This window comes from Argopecten irradians, chromosome 1 (assembly GCF_041381155.1).
Source record: "Argopecten irradians isolate NY chromosome 1, Ai_NY, whole genome shotgun sequence".
Taxonomy (NCBI): Eukaryota; Metazoa; Mollusca; class Bivalvia; order Pectinida; family Pectinidae; genus Argopecten; species Argopecten irradians.
The window spans coordinates 22,193,742-22,213,860 of record NC_091134.1 but is presented as its reverse complement, the minus strand read 5'-3'; the positions used below and the strand labels follow the sequence as shown (position 1 = coordinate 22,213,860).

The following is a 20,119-nucleotide window of genomic DNA, read 5'->3' as shown; positions in this document are numbered from 1 at the left end:
GCTACTTAATTTTGGTGTTCATTATTTACAAATTCGGCGTTCACTATCTACAAATTTGGTGTTCACTATCTACAAATTCGGCGTTCACTATCTACAAATTTGGTGTTCACTATCTACAAATTTGGTGTTCACTATCTACAAATTTGGTGTTCACTATCTACAAATTCGGTGTTCACTATCTACAAATTCGGTGTTCACTATCTACAAATTCGGCGTTCACTATCTACAAATTCGGTGTTCACTATCTACAAATTTGGTATTCACTATCTACATCTACAAATTCGGTGTTCACTATCTACAAATTCGGTGATCACTATCTACAAATTCGGTGTTCACTATCTACAAATTCGATGTTCACTATCTACAAATTCGATGTTCACTATCTACAAATTCGATGTTCACTATCTACAAATTCGCCGTTTACTATTTACAAAGTCGGCGTTCACTATCTACAAATTCGGTGTTCACTATCTACAAATTCGATGTTCACTATCTACAAATTCGGCGTTCACCATCTACAAATTCGGTGTGCACTATCTACAAATTCGATGATCACTACCTACAAATTCGGCGTTCACTATCTACAAATTCGGTGTTCACTATCGACAAATTCGATGTTCACTAGTTACTTAAAATTCGATGTTCAGATGTTTATTGAATTTTTATTAGTACATTGCTGTCAGCTCTAGTGCGAAGCTTCCTGTCTAGGTCTACCTTCACCCCCCCCTGAATGAATTTTGTCCAGTATGGAAAAGGGAAAAGTTGCTTTTCAACTGCCACAAACCGAACAGAAGACTGATCTACAAGGTGTTTTGTCCTTTTCTTCCGTCTTTCTAGCCCCATGATGTCCATATACGGATATAAAGCTTATGTGGTAGCGTTGTGCTGTCCTGTCTGATTTACACCACACGTATTCTGCTATTGTCATGAAGGTCAAGCTTGCTCCATTGATTCATTATACAAGACAGATGTACCGTTTACATGCGCTGCGCAAGGCATGGGAATTTCTGTTACAGCCTTATAATAGTTTATGGGACATTGATTTAGTAAAAATCAAAGCTATAATAGATAAATTCGTTATTATTCCATGGCGTTTTCACCAAGTAAAAACTAATAACGATTTATGAAATATGTTGGCAGCCATTTTGGTCCGTCGTCCGTCTTCTTGAACTGAGTGATCATCCAAGATTTTTTTTTAAACGCATATTAGATGTTGCTATATTTGAAAGTCTACATTTACCCGATTCGTGGCGATACAACACAAAACAAATTGCTTAAATCAGCGTGATAATTTTATTTAAATTATACAATGCAAACAATTTGATAAGCTAAATATTGCATTGATGTCATATACTATCTCATAAATATGAGTTTTCTTAAAACATTGAACACATTTTGGCTGGTTCTTTGACTCTTGGTTATTCGTAGACATGCCTTGCTAATAGCTTTCTCATCTAAATTATTCTCTAAGAACTGCAATACGTTACAACACACAGCCAGGTCTTAGCAGCAGAGCGAACATTTCGCGAGGCAAAAATCTACAAGTGTTATTTTTTTTTTACTTTTGCAATCGTGATTAAGAAGAGCTCTAAGAATAGCTAATGAACTGATCAATGCTGATTTCACTACAGATAACAGAAATTCATTGAAGTTAAACCTACGTGACGGCGATCACACACTGATTGTTGAACCTGTTTGATAAATCAATTGTTATACAATAGTGAAATATACATTATAATGTTTCCATAGCTTTGTTTCAAATACTTACATATGTAGACTAGTTGTTCTTTGAACGATATAAAATTTAATTAACAAATATCGCTTGGAAGACAGGAGTGATATTTATTACAATTGGCTATCGTGTCAATTTCGGTAGTCTTTGGCAGAAATCTTTGGCACTGGTCTCCCAAAGGTTCAAATTTAATTTAGGAAAAACAACAACCAAACGAAGCAAAAAAGATGGAATCATACAAGCAATGAAATATTTAGTATTAGAATACTTTGAATAGATTTCCATTAACTACGCAAATGGAAAACAACAAGGACCTTGTGCCGTCGAACATTTGACTTCAATGGCCAGAGTGGTTTTCCGATTGCCGACAAATCAGATGTTGATAGAATAGACTAGACTGACTGGATACACATTTCAGAATTGAGTTGATTATAAAGAGAAAAGGTTTCCTTTTTCGAAGAGCTGAAACTATGATGGGAAATTTCTGAACATTTCACCGAACGGTTTTCGCCTTCATTGAAATAACTAGTACAATAACTAGCTTTTTGGCGCAGCATCTGCGTTTTTGTCTCATCAACGCTAATCGTCGTCTTTTTGCACGATAGAAATGTTGGAAATGATAATAAGTAAGAGAAGGCATCGATCTGTTTTAAGAGATAATGCGACGTTCAGTATAGTGTTGGCTATTTATCCTGCTAATTAAATACGACGAAACAACACCGTGTGATGGTTTGAATAAAGAGATAAGTCAATGTTTGGCGAGATTTTGCGTCTATTTTCACATGGAAAAGGGCAAGTGTTTACGATTGCAAGTCTTAAGCGGCCACCTTTCCACGTAGGAAATTAAGGTAAAAACCTGTTGATGATACATTTGAAAATTACATTGGCTAACCTTCCATTAGAAGGATGCTTTAGATACATACTGGTGTAATTATTAAAAAAATCCTAACCTGGTAATATATCAACTTACTGGAAAATACATTGTCTTGTCCTATCTAGCTTTGTATCAAAAGGAACGCATAAAAGAAATATAATTTGAAAAATGCCAATATATAATTTTTTGGAACCCATTGGCTTGTATCAGAGGAATGCATATAAAAATGAAAACAATGAAAAATGAATTTGGCAATATATCAAATTATTGAACTATAAAGCACTTTAGCACTTCCTTCAGCTCTCCTAACACTATATCCAAACTACATGCACTATAGGCAAGAGTGATTTAGGGGCTTATTTTTGTTCATGCCAATATTATGATTTCCCTACAGGACAGTTGAGACACTGTCAGAGTATTGGATTTTCCATACATGATTTCGATTCCTACAGGTAAAACTAATCTACCGTTGCCCCTTTCTTGTCTCTATTTCCCGTGCTATTCGGCTTGGTAAAGTGGATTCTATCATGCAAATAAATTGGTCTCGGTGCCAAGTTGACTAGGCAGTACGGTCCAGTACAGGTGTACATTCACAGCCCAATGTTCCCCTAGGATGGATAAAATTGTAGTTAGCGTTTTTACTTTCATTTCCATAATGGACTAGTATATTGTGTATATGTGACTTGCGGGATGTTCTGGCAATGAAACAATTCCCAATCTCTATGATGTAGGCTGAAAATCGCCTCTCTAGAAATGCCAAGCTAGTTATCGCCAATGACCTTCAATATTGTCTTTATCGCAAAAGCCACTTTGCTAATAGCGTCCCCAAACAATAACAGCATTAATGTCTTATGGATGGATTTATAACTTTTTGGAATGAAACAGAAATTTTGAACTCTCTGATTACCCCAGATAATTTAGCTGGCTTTGACATTATATTTAAGCAGATTGTTTCGTTCATGCTTGTGGAGGTTTCGGCTTTGATGTAACCACCAAGCCCGTTCTAATGTAGACGCCCGATCATATCCATGAGAAGCAATTATTTGTTGGAATCCCTCTCTACTGTACGGGTACTTGTGTATATGAACACCTTTCATATTGGAAGGACGTACATGCAGTTTATAAGCAACAATAGATATATAAACATCGTCAAATATAAACTTCTTTGTGTAGGGAATGGCCAGATCTAAATCAATGACGAAGTCTATGGAGAATAGCATGAATCCTGCTGCGACAAAATCTGGATATCTATCAAATGGATAATCCTGGCGAGAGATGTACCATTTATTGTCTTTGTTTCGAATGGGACGTCCACTTTTCCACATAGCCCCTCTATAAAATGAAGTTCTTTCATGTTTGTCTATATTTTCAGTATAATACGCTAAAAGATCTGGTGCTATATAAAAATCGTCATCAGCAAACAAGACAAATTGTGATTGGTTGCAATGATTTCGCGCCCATTTAATTCCACCAACAGTTTTCAACGTATTATTGTAGTAGGTGTCATAAAACGACATTTCTATGACGTCACCATGTCTGTTGTATTCGTGAAGTATTTGGCGTTGATACATCACGTGCTTTGTTGACCCTAGAAGAAAAAGGGTAACAATTCCCGAACTTGTGTTGGTGTTACTACCCCATGTGTTACGAATCATTTCCCGTCTTTTAAAATGACTGACTCCGGACTTCACTAATATGAGCACACGTACAGGCCTTGTTTCACACATCCACGTAGGAGATTTAACAAAGGTGTGTGGATAGTGAAATATCGGTTTTGATGACACCTCCTTATTCGTCTTCAGTTTGGAAACTAAATCATTCATATCAATTTCAAGCGGATATTCAAAGTTGTCAAAGGGAATATAGCCATAACTTTTGGCGCGGTGCGTTGAATTTGTTGAATTTTGACACTGATCAAAACTATCAGAAGTCGAATTCTGATTATCGCAATTACTTGAATTATTCCATTGAGTTTGATCATATCTCTTTGAATCCATGAACGTGACCCATTGAAGCCAGTATGCGGTCATCTGATGCCTTCGTGTGCTTCTATCGGATAGTTTCAGATACAGAATGAAGTAGGTGAATGTTGCCAATAGCAACATGCCCCACAGTAGTCCGGGATGTTTCCATAGCCAGAGACGTGGCGTCATAGGTTTTGATAACTTTGTTTTGACTTCATGGTGCATGTCAAACTTGAATCTGTGAAGAACAAGAAATGTTTTATTTATCTTATGCGGGTGATATCAGTCATAAGAAAGTTAAGTTGATAAAATACCATATGATATGAAAATGGATGCCATGGTGGAATTGGTATATCAGAATATACAAATTTTAAGTTAAGATTTTCAACTTTATATCTAAGGTCAACTTTTCGTTTGCACTCTCTTAGACTCTACTGAAATTCTCCTATTCGGTAAAATAAAGAAAAGTGTACCATCAATGCTATTATTGTAATATACAGCATGACAATTGCAATGTAATCTACCTTACTACCGTAAGTAAGCCATTGGCTCCTTGAAATACATCCTCGATATTCCAAGGGTTACTATCACTTACCTTATATCCACCCTGGGCTATCACATAGTAAAACAGAAGGTAGTTCAGATGAAAAAATCTGCCCAATTACAGGCCTGCAAAGACTTCAGAGGGAGATATGCCCAACTTCAATACCACACAGTCAACCGCTATACAATTTTTTGATATGATCAAAGGACTAAATTACCTATTTTGTTCTATTGCCTCCGGGTTTACTATGAGATAGTCCAAGGGTGGATGATAATGACCGTAATATTGATAGTAACCATTTGAGTATCGAGGATATTCGAGTTTATGCACTTTCATTCATATGCCGAGATACTAAAACATTGGGAGATTCCAGCCATGCATTGGGACGCAATGCCCTAAGGTTGCACAATCGAATCTCGTAAATGTCCGCATAAGAAATCAATGTGCAATGCTATACTAGCCACACATACCATAGCTCAGTGCTGATGTCAGATGCAATATGCCAAGCTACAGCTATGGGCAGTGATAACAAAGAGTGGACATTTCGTACTGCTATTCCCCATGGTGAGAACACGTATGTTTCATCAGAAGCACGTGGTCTGGGGAATTATTTCTAGACCAAAAACATCAGTAGTATAGTGACAGACTGCATACATCTGTATCGACCCACAGCTCTCATCAACAGACAATAGCATCATCAATACATGTGGTCACCATCTCCCGATACCAACACTCATTGCTAGTGTTAACATGTTTGATTCTCACGTTCTGGATCCACTTTTAACTTATTTCTGTGCAAATTATTTTTGAGGTGAATTAATTTCGGGATGAATTATTTTTCTGAGTGAATAATTTTCGGGGTAAATTATGTTCGGGGTGAATTATTTCCTGAGAGAATAATTTTCGGGGTGACATATTTTCGGAGTGAACTATTTTCTGAGTGAATTATTTTAGTGTTTTTCTGTATTACGTCTTGTATTGCGATTTTAGTGTTCTACTGTAATTACAGATGTATGATTAAGTTTTATCGCTACAGTTGATATTTGGAATCTTTATGCCTCACGAAATCTAGTCAAGTTTTAAAATACATTTGGTTACTTCGTTTTGTTTCATTTTCCATTTTCTGAATTGTTCCTGTATTATTGTCCTTTTTGACATGCTTTTTTAGCCACCTCATCATTCACAGTCATTATTAGATAAAAAGTGACCTAGTTTTGAACTTTATTTTGTCGTCGATTTTTCATAACATGGTTACACTTCCGGAATACCAAGTTTATTAGATATGAAACTTGAGACTGGATAATGGTTTTTGACATTGTAGATTTTAGTAACATTTCAATTATTGACGTTGTCCCAGAACAGTTTTCATTACAAATAAATCTGCTGGTATTGAACGCTAACTTATTGGTTTACTTAATATTTAAAACTGATATTGGATTCGACTATTTGTTCAAGGGAAACCATGGTTAAACTACATCGATTGATAGGAATTGAATAAAAGAACATTTTCAAATTTTTATTTAGGAGTCTACCTTTGCTAGTAGTTGACCTAGATTTGTCTAATAGACTTTAGTAATGAAATAAACAACGCTCACTCTTCTAGATCATCTGGTCCTACATTTTAACTTTACCTTCAAAATTAGCCGTACAAACATAGCCTTTACAATATAAGTTTTGCTAGCTGATATCTAACTTCTCATTGCCTATTCGAGTTTGGATTGAGATTATTTTGGTATGTCTGAACTCGTCTTCTTTTTTGCACCGGCATCAGAAGGGCGGATACCAATTGCTCATATTTAAAACAATAAACCCGAAAAAGTTTGAGTTTGCAGCGTTTCTTACTACATGTATTACATTCCATAGCATAGCATACATTTATGGCACTTTCTGACGTCTTATTAAGTTGCATGAATTGACTCAATCTAATATACTAGTTACACAGGGATGATTTAATCCTATTTGTTTGAATATAAACGTAATAAATATAAAATTGATATCAAGAACGGATCAGAAAGCAATTACAACATTTGGGGAAGACTGAAGTCCCAGGTTTCTATAATTACATCTCTTTGGCATTTTCTAGTTTTTAGTTTATTTTCCTTTCATTCTTTGGAAATGGACTGCATGAAGCAGATCAAAATCTCATTTTATACACAATGTTATCTGTGTTGAAAATAATTTAGAAGTCTCTGTCGAACGATATTGCGCGCAAGTAAAAATAAGCCACTTCCTTCAAAGTTCCATATATTGATTGCCAACACGCAACAATTGTTTCTGTTCAATATTAAAAATATGTATAGTAGGAACTGTTCTTAAATATTTCACAATCCACTCTTGCTTTTATATTCTAATTCAGTGTCGATGTTTAAAAATCTAATTATGATATCCTGTAATGTTTACTTACGGTCCTAAGTATATTCATTGTCAGTAAATACACACGATTATTGAACACCCTTTTTTATCGAAGTTCTACTTTGAAGCGTAAAAGCATTTGACATTCTGGAAGCAAAAGTGTCAACGGATTTCCCGCTACAACAATAGCTAAAATTAGTACGAACATAATTATATCGATCGCTTCAATTCTCTTCAGCCAAAGTGGAATAATGTTTATTGCTTTGCCTTTTCCTATTTTTGGATTTCAATTCGAGGCATTGTTATGAAGGCACCTGCCGTTTAAGAAAACAAAGATATACCTAGCGTTAAGGAAAATGATTATTTTTTTTTGTAAATGAAAAATATATCGCATTGTATCCTCTTAATGCGTTTTGCTCTTATAATGATGTTAAAAGGTTTATAAAATGATACAGCTTTTACATCAGAAAGTCGTATACAGTGTATTTGTTTAAATTATTTTAGTGTCTAAATTAATGTAATTTAAATGAACAATTACACCAACAAATCTTCTGAGATAATTATACTTTTGATTGTATGTACATGCGATGTCCTCTTATTAAGTATTGGTGACGCTATACGGTGTTATTATTTCTATACCTTTCAACGAGGACACAGCTCTTACCTGTGAACTGGATTAATTACACCGATGTCCTTGGAGTATTACATATTTATGTAGATGTCCTTTATATTAAATCGAGGTCAGTTTCCGCATGCCGGTCCACGCCTCCAGAAATGACAAAGTCTATCTACTTCACACAATACTGCTGTTGATGAAGACATTACTATATTTCGATAAATCTGTAATCTGTAACAAAAGACAAACGCATATCGTCTGCAGCACACTAAAGCACACGCTTACATCAAGGTTTCAGACGACATTGATCACACAGGTTCCACTCCACAGGCACGTATAGTACTACAGATGATGATACCACGCCGAGAATTTCTGCAGCTCTGCTCCACTCCTTAGGACGTTATACTCACACAGAACTTTCGTCTGCAGCACACGCTTGTATTTCCACTACAAGGGACTGTCTACAAAAGATGTATGCATATCTCTTCTCCATGACAGAAGCTGAAATACCACTCCCTAGGACGCTCTACTTTGAAATATTGTATCTGCAACACTAAACAGCTGTATCGTATATACTACTAATCAAGCAGATATAACCTCTGGGGACACAGTGCTGATAGGATGCTCACATCATTTGATCGTGACAACAAAGATCACATTGATTGAAAGACAAAATTCTTGAAGACTTTAAACTACATTCAAAACTATTTTATCGACGGTTTACACCGACACCGAGGATTCTAGCACACACAGTCTTCGCCCAACAACAGGACAAATTTGAAGGTGCAGTAAACCCCGAAATTTGGTTCCCTTCAATAAGGATAGCGAAACCAGTCTAGTATTTGCAAAAATCCCACCGTCGGCACTGATATATAAAACAAGATGTTTCCATGATATTTCCAACGTTTATATACATTTGAAAGCTTTTGAGTGATCCTTTTTTCTCTACAGAATCATTACGGCGATCCGAGGTAACGTTACAAACGGCAAAGTCATTTTTTTATTTATGGACTGATGAATAAAAGTAATACAATTTTTAAGCCAATGGAAAAGCTCTTTTCAAGCATGTTTGAAATATGAAATCGTAAAAAATAACTAAATATTGATACTTCTGTCTCTCTATCACCCCAATAACTCCGTTGATATAATCTCATCTATGGCTTTGTAGTTTGAAGAGGTCTCTATATTCTATTCCATAGCCGAGACAGACATTAATGCTCAATATTTTAACATCCTTTATAGAAAAGCATTATAAAAGTTCAAGAAGGCTATTTGGATTTTTTTCGTTCATTTTGATATAATGATTTCCAATGGAGAGTGTTGATTTTACGGGGACTGAGATGATGTTCTAACATTTCTACAACGATAAACGGTGGTCGTTCAGAGGAATATAAAAATAAAAAGACAAATAAAAGAAATCTCACATAACGTTATTGATTTTAAAGCTGCTTAATGAAATTTCCATAAATAGATACTTTGAGGATTGCTTATTCATTATTTAGTCTGATGACCTTTTTTAAAAAACCAAAAATCTGTTAAACTGGAGCTAATGACGCACAGAACCTGTCACTCAATCTATTTATCGTTATCTTGTATCGACCACATCCAACACCTAGGGCCATCCAATAACCTTGCCCAACTGTTGTGTATGCATACTGTGTGCTTTCCCAATTCTGGAATTTATCGACGTTACTTCATATTTACAGCATATCGATTTTTCGTACCAGTTTTATGATTCCAAACCATCGTACGTGTTAAGGGAAAGGGTGCCAAGTCATCGAATTTCTTCTCAATAACCTTTGGCTTAATAGATTTAAACCTTGTGCAAAGTCGAATATGTTCAATGTTTACTTTGATTCACTCCGATCAACAGTGATTATTTATACGTGGACGACCTCATTTGTATTAGAGATGTTATGTGTGGTACCTATTTTTGTTTTTGGACGGCTGAGGTATGTTAATGGTAATCCGTTGTCATAGCAGGGTGCCAATAACTAGCCGCATGGAAGTAGGTAGAATACTACACACCAGTTACTTGTTCATATTTTAATCATCAAACCAACATACAGAAAATCAGTTTAAAAAGTTATCTTTTAAGAAGATGCCGGGAGAAGTCCACGCAAACTCAACGATTCCAAGGCTGCAAGAAAACAAAGGCAAATATTAAGCTATTGTTGATTTCAAAGCTAGATTAATCGAATTCTAGAATCTATGACTTTTTCCACTTCATGTTTAATGAACATGAAATTTGATAAACACTGACGCAGCCTTTTGACACCAATAAGATCATAATAATAAATTTTCGCTTTGATTTTCACTCGCTTTGACAGTTTTAACTTCCTGCTCATTCTCTATGTCAACCTCACACGGAAAGTCAATGCATTATTTTCGTTTTTAATTTTTAACCCGAGCCAATGAGACCCTTGACAAGAAATATAACCCGCGTGATATAATGTAACATTGCCATAGTTACTATATGACCTGGCTGTAATCTGGCTGTCGCCTCTCGATAATCTTTAACATGCTTTTGATACCAAAACTGCAATGTTTCCCATAGCATCCTAAGTTTATAATATCCCTGTATTTCGACTTTATCTCACGCCCTCCGACCACTTCTCACCTGCTATAGCTCCTTGGAAGCCAGAGTTGTAGTCGCATGCCACTTCGTTGTTAACATAGTTTTCGCGGTCGTCCTTATAGTCATCAGAATTGCCGGGACCTCCAACTAGTGCGCCGTATAGGGTGTGAGGACTGGGTCCTGCGTTCTTCAAGTCTGCATGGGAACAGGGAGCGGGCATGGACGGACATGATCTGTTTATACGGCATGTAGTAGAGTAAGTAACATCGACAACAAAAGAACAAAAAAAAACAATAAAACAACATAAGACAATAGAAAAATTACGTGCGATAACCATTACCGTAACGGTTTCAAGAGCCCCAGAAATATATTTTAAGACAGGTGTGTAAAGTGCATTTTTATAAAACAACATCCAATATTCAGGTTAACATTACTACTTACGCCCCTCTGTGATGAGGGTGAGTTGGTGGGTTGGTTCCGAACCCGACAACGAAACTCCTTCCGGTGTCCCCAAGGGCGTAGTGAATCTGGGACATTGCCCATGCGCGGTAAGCGTCACTGTGAATACCATCCTCGGCAGCTATCAGAGCCATAAATGCCATGTTTGCTGTGAAATACAATGGTTTGTCAAGAAGCAATAGCAAAAAGATTCAGAGAAACGAATCAAATATTTATTGTTTATCAAAGTTTAACAATTATTTCTATATGTTAGCCCGCGTATAGCACGGCTCGATAAAATATGAAAACATTACCTTACTTCTAATCGAAATATTCATGAATTGGCATAAACTAGGAAATGTCGACGATATATATGGCGTCTAAGTTGTCAATATATGATTGACTCCAAATGTTAATCGCCCTGTTCAATCTGACCTATCAACTTTTATTTCTATACGTCGATGGACGCTCATAAAACTTCAATGTGTGCTAGGACATTCATAAATGTCTTAATTAAAGGTGTAAACAAGCTAAAATGATATGTGCATCGCAAAGTTTGAAGTATTCTTATTTCAATTTTCGTCACTATTGAATCACTGACATGCGTATCTGAGTGCGCCCCACTGCAGCCTAAATGCCAATCCCTTAGGAGTATAGGGGACGGATCCTCCAGGCATCCAATCGGTGAAGGTCGTCTCAATATCGTTCAGGTATTCATCCTTTCCTGTCAGTTCATATAGAAGTATCTACAGAGAAATAAGACGTTTGCGTAATGAACTTACAACATCTGGTTAAAAAACCCCAATATGATTTAAACATCAAAATTTGAAAATTTTCTTGATGAAAAAAATGACGCGGTTGACAACCAGTAAGATGCAGCTTCGGAGTTACATTTATAGTGCTGTATCTACGGTCAAGAAGAAGCGTTTTAATACCAATTAATGACACTTATAAGACTCGAAACCAATATACAAACAATAGTTGTGAAGATGTATCTATCAATTACGAGTTTAAGTCGATGTTTCCAGAACAATAAAGTCTAAAGAAGCTTCAGAACAATTCAGAACTTTCTCTTTATTTGTACTCGTCGATTGTATGAGGATTCGAGGAACAATGACAACTTGCGGTATTAATTTTCAGTATAAATTCAACTTGTTTAACGATAAATAACTATGATGGTGTTTTTTTTCGCTCAGAAATGTGGACAGTAGAAAATGACACAGAAAAGTTGATTCCAGAACGCAAGAAATATGCTTTATACCATAATAATAACCGAGAGAAAGGTTTGTGATAAATATACAGAAACCTGTCATAGATATTGCAGAGATAATCAAGGATAATAGATGTATCTTTTAATCTCCATTAAATTTCTTATGAACCTGTTTGAATGTATTTGTTGCTTCAGATTTTAAAAACTGTCGTTGTACTCGTCACATGTACGGAATATTACCACACGTAACGTTGTTGTTAGATATTTGATGATTACCGAAGCGCTAGCGATCTTCTCGTCCCAGGACTGTCCCCATGCGCCTCCAGTGACGTAATACTGTTCTGCCTGTGTCAGGTATTTGGTTTCGTTGGTAACCTTATATAGCCAGGCACCGGCCCAGGACAACTCGTCCTCGTACGCGTCTGACCTAGGTAGCAAATGTAGCTATGTGATTGATACAAGTTGTACATGAATGCTATTTAGTTAGGAAATAAAATAATTGTCTAAGGTTTAGCAAACATCTTGGTAAACCAGTGTTGGCAAACGATTTTCTAATGTTTTTTTTAATGAGATGCAGTCCTTTAATTTGATTATTACTCAGAAGATCTATTCATTTTCAAAGCGGCAAAACACCTTCCTATCTTAAACAATGCGCCATCCGGGAAAGAGTTCGTTAGCCGATGAACTACAGCCAGACACTTGATGACAGAAAGTCATGGTAAGATCTGTTTATAAAGTACATTGCAATCGAAACAGGTGGAAAGATCAATGAAGGCCTATGTCGTCACGGAAACAATATTTCACGATATACTTTGTACCTGTAGAATGCAGCAGCCGCGGTTACACTGTCACTGTAACGTCCAAGGTATTTTGTCGCGAAGTCGTTCAGCTGCTTGGCATGGGTCAGCAGTTTCGCTGCGAAATCGGGATCTGTTAAATGAAACGCAACCAACTGCTTACAAATTTAATATTATGAGAAAAAGACTATATTTTAGGAATATACTGATATTACCCATAAGCCTAATCCTCTGAGTAACGATACTTTGAAGCTGAACGTTATACCAGCTAGAGAAACACAAACTTTCATATTAACAAGTCCACATACCCTTATCCTTGAATACCAAATAACTAGCTGCCATGGCTGCTGCATATTCTGCGGCTGCGTCACTTCCGGGTTTAGTCGCATCCAACTTATATGCTGGTCGCGCCATTGTCATATCTTCCGGTCGTCCCCAATATGCATGGTCAGGTCCACCGTCTCCAACCTGGACGTAGAGTTCTTCTGGTGCTGTGTGACATTTCAACATCCATTCGAGGGGCCACCTAATGCAGTCGTATGCATACTCTTTTTGTCCGGCATGCTCGTAAGCGTCCCCGAAACGCAACATACTCCAAGCCAACAAGGTTACGGTGGCCGACATAGGTAGGCCAAACTTGATATGGTCGCCGGCTGCAAATAATGTAAATTACATCTTATTTATGAAACGAAAAAAAGTGCACCATTAAATTTTGATTTTATTATTGATATTGCTAAATTAGGGCCTACACATATTCTATACGGTTGAATTGCATTAGAGACCAAATTATTTCCTTTAAAAATGATTAAAATGTAACTTTTCGATAGATTTCATTTGTCATTTCATACAGCAAAGACAAAGTGTAAATTAGGCAAAAATGCAATGCCCCGATATGAAAATTTAAGTTGCCTTCTGAGTTGCAAAATAAATAAATTATAAATAAATAAAATAAAATGAACAATGCAATAAATAAATCAATAAAAATATTAATTCATTACAAGATCATTTACTTTGCACAATAAAAAAAATGGCACAATTTTAAAATCAACCAAATGTCTTATTACATTAATTTTTGACAGGTAATCAAAAATAATAAGAATACACTTTACAGTCAAACTAAACATACCGTCATACCATCCCCCAGTTAGATCCTCGCCATTTTGTCCGTGGTCGTTCAGAGCCGAGTCTCCCCTCCACGGTATCCGGTTAGTAGCGGGTAGCTTGCCGGAGCGTTGGGCCTCGTAGAACAGAATTGACTTTTCCAAAATTTCATCGTAATCATACTTAGTTCCTGAAGCTGAAACAGACATATGGAAAGTATTACATTATAATTTAATATTGTTCAGTAATAACTTCTGTTGACTATGACTCATCGTGACAACTTACATAGGGAATAGTATGTTTATTATATATATTTATTGAAGTCAAAGCGATAAAAATGATGTCTGAATTAAAATGATAGTCTTGGTCAATGTACAAAAATGTCTAGCGAAGACGATAGTACATTCCGTTTAAGACCAACAAACTAAACTAAGTCTGTGGTAAAAGGAGACAAGGAAGAAGAAAAGCTTTTAGATGAGCATGCATCCTGCAATACTGGAGGTACAATCTGTGTGTCCTGTATGCAGGACAGACTGGGAAGATAAAGCTTGTGCCATATGACCAAATCAAAAACAAAAACACTTTGAATGATGAAACATCCTTTTACCGGATACTTACATGGTACCACAGTCGGGACCGTTTGTCCATCTTTCGCGAAGTTGATTAGTTCTGCCACTGCAGTGGGTGCGGTGTTTCCCGCGAATTGTCCCTGGAAGACTATGTCAAGTGTTGTTCCCGGGAGTGCAATTCCGTATTCTGGTCTGTTGCTTATTATCCACATCAAACCGTCATCCGATTTCTTTACTACCTTGCCAATTTTGTCATCCATCTCCTACAAAAGAAGAAAGAATGTTGGAATTATTCGTGATTCCACGGGAATTAAAAATGATGACAATGAAAGAAATCCGTTTATGTAAAATGAAAAAACGAGAAGTACGAAATATGGTTGATTTAGAATTGCTATCATTTTGATAAGGTCTGTCCAAATTGTGTCTATTTGTCAGAAGTGTCTTAAGTAAGTCACAAAGTCTTTTGTGAGTATAAATAAAATTGGCAAAACTTTAATTTGTAGTATTGACATTGTTTCTCATACTGTAGTTGCAATACTAATATAAATGTATCTTTCTAGAGTGCTATTGCCTTTTTCAGCCACGGGTCTGAGTGTTTCTGGAGAGAAATGGAGAGTAAGTAAATCTTTATTTAGATTGTTACGTTGATTGGGCTTAACTTCATATTAACAGCTGAGGTCATTTAAGGGCGGACTCCCCGATATGCATTATTTTGCGTACATAAATGGTGTATGTTTCGGGAGATTGCGATGTGTCATTTTGCAATAGTGGGTCTCTTGCGTCTTTTTATTTTGCAATGTCACTTAATTATTCTCCATGAGGTCGGGTTGATAATTGATAGTTATTTCCTAATTTGTGTCTCATTGCATCTACAAATAGTTAGCATTGTGTTTCTCGTGCCAATACCACGCACCAGACCCGGTTGTATGTGACATCGATGTACCGCTGCACCGTCAGCAGGTGTTCTGATAAGTAAGCGGGGGAATCTGCATACATACACACGCACACATACCAGGCAAAAAGACATTAAACACCTTATTTCACCTGGTCACACTATACTGACAACCAGCACTCCCTTTATACTACCCCTTTACGGGACGGGAACAAATTGCTCCACCGAAGGCCAAAAGTGAGATGGTGTAAATCAAAACTAATATGAAAGCAAAAATATTGAGAAAAATCCGCGATTTACAACAGTGCTTTAAGATTTCGAAAATCTTCCTACTAAATCGATTGGTATGAGTGTAATTTACTCTTTATATATAGTTTTGGGACATAGCAGTAAAACCTTTTGTTAACAATACATATATTTAAAAGCTTTTTTTATGATGTCAATGGCGATCACTACCTCCATGAATGAAGCCAAAACAAGCGACCAACCGCAAATCCCTTCAGATGGTGTCTAACAGATTGATCCCAAACTGTCTCTACGATAAAATGTAGTGCTATGGAAGGGTGTAAAACAAAGCCAATATTTCATCGAAGTATACCGTAGATACTGGTTTCGATAGAATAATTTGAGTTAAATGGATCATCCAGATTAAAGTATTTTAGCATTTTCTCCCCCTTTTTTGCAATAGTTCCTCCTTTTCAACTTTTATTGAAACATCATGTTCTCAAAGACAGTTTAGTTTGTTGTGTTATAGACATTAGTATGAGCCCAGACACACGCACTTGGTCAAAACAACAACTTCAGAGTTCCTAATCGTTTGATGATGGAACAAACTTAATCTAGTATATAAACTTTATCTAATTCCTAATTACTGCGGGTACTCTCACTCATTATATCTGATATTGGCGATGACACCTCTCTGGCATTAGTTCGATTTATCAGAGAACTGCGGCCTAGCAATCATTGACGTCATAGGAATCACAAAAGACTGAGATAGAAATGCACGTGCGATTTAATCGTGTCATTAAAGAGTATCGCCATAGCAATTATCTACAATTAAAGAGTTCGTGTTCGATGTATATAGTACTAATCAATCAAACCCGTCTGATCGTTTAAAGTAGGATCGTGGTATAATCTGTATGTATATCATAGTTAATCATTAGACGAGTTCTTCGACTAATTACAAGGAAATATTTATTTGAATTTCAAACTGCTTGAAAACTGATTACTTGATGGACCAAAATGATCCCCAAAAGTTTACCACATGGAAAGATAATCGATGATGGAATACTTAAGTGGATTGATACGAGTGTTCTCCTTCATTGTATATGTTTCTAAAAACACCCCCCGTAGAATATCTTCATCCCTTTTGAATAGCTCATTTTTAATGATATGATATAGCCCAACTTCGCTAGCCGAGGGTATTTAGTTCAATTCTCTTTCTACTACCCTTGGCATATCCCACTTCAGAACGGGTGTTCGCGCACTGCGTCACCGCAGTTGCGCCCCTTCCATTTACGTAATAATTGTTGTATGATTGAAAAAAATGGCAGCGTCCTTTGAAATACGCATGTTGTTTGCGACAGATTCAAAATACCAAAAGATTAACATGTGTGTGCGTCATTTGTTTATTAGTAAGTTCGGACACCAGTTTTTGTGTTTCATACTTAAATTCTGCAGTGTTCAATTTTTAACGCGATCGCAGTATATCTTTGTGAAACATAAATCACCCACGTATTTACTTCCCTATCTGTTTGGAGAGCAACATTTCCAAGTCGTTCACTTAGCTGGTCTAAAACATCTAATTTATTAAATAGACAGTAAGATAACTTCATAGGAGTTGCTGTTAACATGCATGACATGCCTGATGCCTCTAGGTCACTATACTATCGCTTCAGTTAAGTTTTGTTGACATATCAAAGCCGCGTGCATCCAATCAGAATTTGAAAGCAAAAACACCTGTTCTAAAAAGAGATGTGCTAAGGGTAGTAGATGGAGAATCGGCTTAATACCCTTGGCTAGGGAAGTTGGATGTAGCCCCGTACAATCCCTAATGGGAAATCGGGTGTGGGTGTTTTATAGTCCGCTAAACCTGCCTATATATTTTTAGGCTTTTTAACATTTTGTTTTGCCTGATATATATATAAGGCACAAAAAAATTATATAGGCAGGTTTAGCGGACTAGGTGTTTTATTGCCAGTACACTGCCAGTAAAACAGCCAGACTTTACCTGGATTCTGACCATCGGCGAAGAAAACTTGATGATGAGTTCCCATCCGTCAATCAGCTCATCAGCATGGAAGACAAAGTGACCTTTGATGTTATTACCCCAATCGTGACCACTGGTCATCGGCACGTGGGCCGTTTGTCCAAAGGTCAGTAAGACCGTAAGCACCGCGTAAAACAGCATCCTGCAATTGACAATGATGAATGGTTAAGGTATTATGTCACACAATTTATTTATTTTTGTTACATTATCATCTGCTACTTCTATTAATAAACAATAGATGTTTTAATTAGAGGTGATTCAATACACATCCATTACAAGCACAAAAGGCCCTCCTTAATAATGAAAATTATTTCATTTTCTTTTAAAAGATCTTTTTAGAAGACATATTGAAAACGACAAAACGACAGCTCGGAATATTGCAGTGCTTTGATAGGTGTCAGTTCAAGCCGGTCTTCGGGTGTGAATATAATCACACTAAAGGGATGTCTTGTTTAATTCATTTCATATAGATGGTGCAGTAATCTATTTCAAGTAAATTTTAATAACTTATATTTGTAATTTTAACGAATGACAGAAGAACGATAACTCCCACTGCTTTCGGATGACTGCTCTCGCATTACAAGGTACTGTCAAAAATAATTTATGGTTACAGGTATCATAATTGTGTTCTTTCATCTTTATATGTTTTACAAGCAAAGACGAAACAATAAAAGGGTGTTGAAAATATATAAAAGCAAATTGAAATGAGAAATTTATCAAAGAAATATGAAAGAATATTATTTTAAACAATTATTGAAACATAGTATTTATTTGCATAAACCCGTAACACATTAATGAATAATTGTAACAAAGATGGATTGGACAATACATATGATTTTAGCCTTTGATACACAGATACATTATTGAATGCATATTATGAAATAAAAAGTATCGAAATACATACAAAGTTTTATGAAATTTGATAAACAAACTATAATTAACCTAATTGTAAAAATGAAAATTATTCTCTTGACAGCGTCATGAGCTGTGTGCAATTGTTTAAAACATCTAATTAGTACAGTAACTCCATTGTATATGTCTGACCCTTATGCTAATGTACATGTACTTACCTATCTTCGCCAACGATCACCAGAAATGTGTCAAAGCTGCTATCACGGAAATTCTCTATTAGTTCACGTGATAATGATTATGGAAGTTCAGATGGCAGTCGTTCCAAATTTGAATGTTTAAATTTAACAGTTCTTATGATGGCTATGGAGGCGACATTGCTTATCTCTAGAATACCTGTGTAACGAGCTCTCTCTAGATAGATAAATATAAAAATACTTACGTAACACGGTATTTATACAGCTGGAGCTTTGTCATGGGGTTTGCGTGAGAGATAAGTTTGTGTTGTTGTTCCGCCCGTTAAATGATCCAAAAAAAATGGTGATTTTTTTTTCAATAAAAAGGTGATTTTGGTGATCTTTGACCTTTGACCTTTACTACCACCTTTACTAAAAAGGTCAAAGGTGAAAACTATATGTAGGAAAATGAAATCCAGGTGATATACTAATCAATGATGTATAAGACTTTATGGTTCTATGCAGCCAACGTTTGGAATATAAGATATACAAAAAAAGTGCTAATCTCACCTATTTAGCAGATCAAAAACACCCGAACAGGAAGGTGTTAAGGCATTTGACCTTGTTACCAAGTTTGAAGAAAATCTTTAATATTTATTAGAGGTATTGCAGAAAAATGGCAGAAAATGACTTTTCTTTATTGCAGAAAAATGGCAGAAAATGACTTTTCTTTATTTAAGCAAAGAGCCATAACCCCACTAAATAAGGTCCGTTGAAAGTCGCGATCGAACTTGTCCGAGTCCTTAAGGCATTTAATTTAACCTTGTCACCAAGTTTGAAGAAAATCGGTTTACATTTGTTACAGTTATTGCACGGAAACGAAGTGTTACAGACAGACAGACAGACAGACAGACAAACCCAAATTGATATCCCCCGTTTCGGAGAAAGCGGGGGATTAAAAACGGGAGAATGTCCTTCCGTTTTTTGTCCATGACTTCATAGCCAAAAAAAACGGGCGGACATTCTTTTTCATTCACGCGCTTCGCGTCTTCATGCGTCTATGAAGAATGTCCTTCCGTGATTTTGTCTATGACCTCATAACCCCAAACGATATTGAGATTAATGCTTAAGTAAGGTCTTTTCAATTTGAAGAAAAGA

At 36.2% G+C, this 20,119-nt stretch overlaps 2 protein-coding genes across 2 annotated transcripts; both read right to left on the bottom strand.

Annotated features, from left to right (window-relative positions):
• Positions 1 to 1,239: 1,239 nt before the first annotated feature.
• LOC138320905 (beta-1,3-galactosyltransferase brn-like) lies at positions 1,240 to 8,445 on the bottom strand. The gene is made up of 2 exons (XM_069264212.1): positions 8,131 to 8,445; positions 1,240 to 4,808 (listed from the first exon to the last, which is right to left on the bottom strand). Exon 2 carries the CDS (start codon positions 4,793 to 4,795, stop codon positions 3,524 to 3,526), a length of 1,272 nt encoding a protein of 423 aa, XP_069120313.1. The 5' UTR covers positions 4,796 to 4,808; positions 8,131 to 8,445; the 3' UTR covers positions 1,240 to 3,523.
• Positions 8,446 to 10,113: 1,668 nt separating this feature from the next.
• Positions 10,114 to 19,156, bottom strand: LOC138320899 (endoglucanase G-like). Its single transcript, XM_069264199.1, has 11 exons — positions 19,007 to 19,156; positions 17,898 to 18,078; positions 14,825 to 15,038; positions 14,232 to 14,402; positions 13,414 to 13,758; positions 13,127 to 13,238; positions 12,585 to 12,735; positions 11,700 to 11,844; positions 11,102 to 11,267; positions 10,703 to 10,893; positions 10,114 to 10,222 (listed from the first exon to the last, which is right to left on the bottom strand). The coding sequence occupies exons 2-11, from the start codon at positions 18,075 to 18,077 to the stop codon at positions 10,176 to 10,178; spliced, it is 1,722 nt and encodes a 573-aa protein (XP_069120300.1). The 5' UTR covers position 18,078; positions 19,007 to 19,156; the 3' UTR covers positions 10,114 to 10,175.
• Between the last annotated feature and the right edge of the window lie 963 nt (positions 19,157 to 20,119).

Bases quoted from the DNA above. Each gene is read 5' to 3' on its own strand.
- LOC138320899 (XM_069264199.1), bottom strand. From the start codon at position 18,077: ATGCTGTTTTACGCGGTGCTTACGGTCTTACTGACCTTTGGACAAACG. The intron at 13,759-14,231 runs GTATGTTTAGTT...CATTATTTGCAG, and splicing joins AACTGGGGGATGGTATGACG to CCGGCGACCATATCAAGTTT. The intron at 11,268-11,699 runs GTCAGTGATTCA...TGTATTTCACAG, and splicing joins GGGCGCACTCAGATACGCAT to CAAACATGGCATTTATGGCT.
- LOC138320905 (XM_069264212.1), bottom strand. From the start codon at position 4,795: ATGCACCATGAAGTCAAAACAAAGTTATCAAAACCTATGACGCCACGT.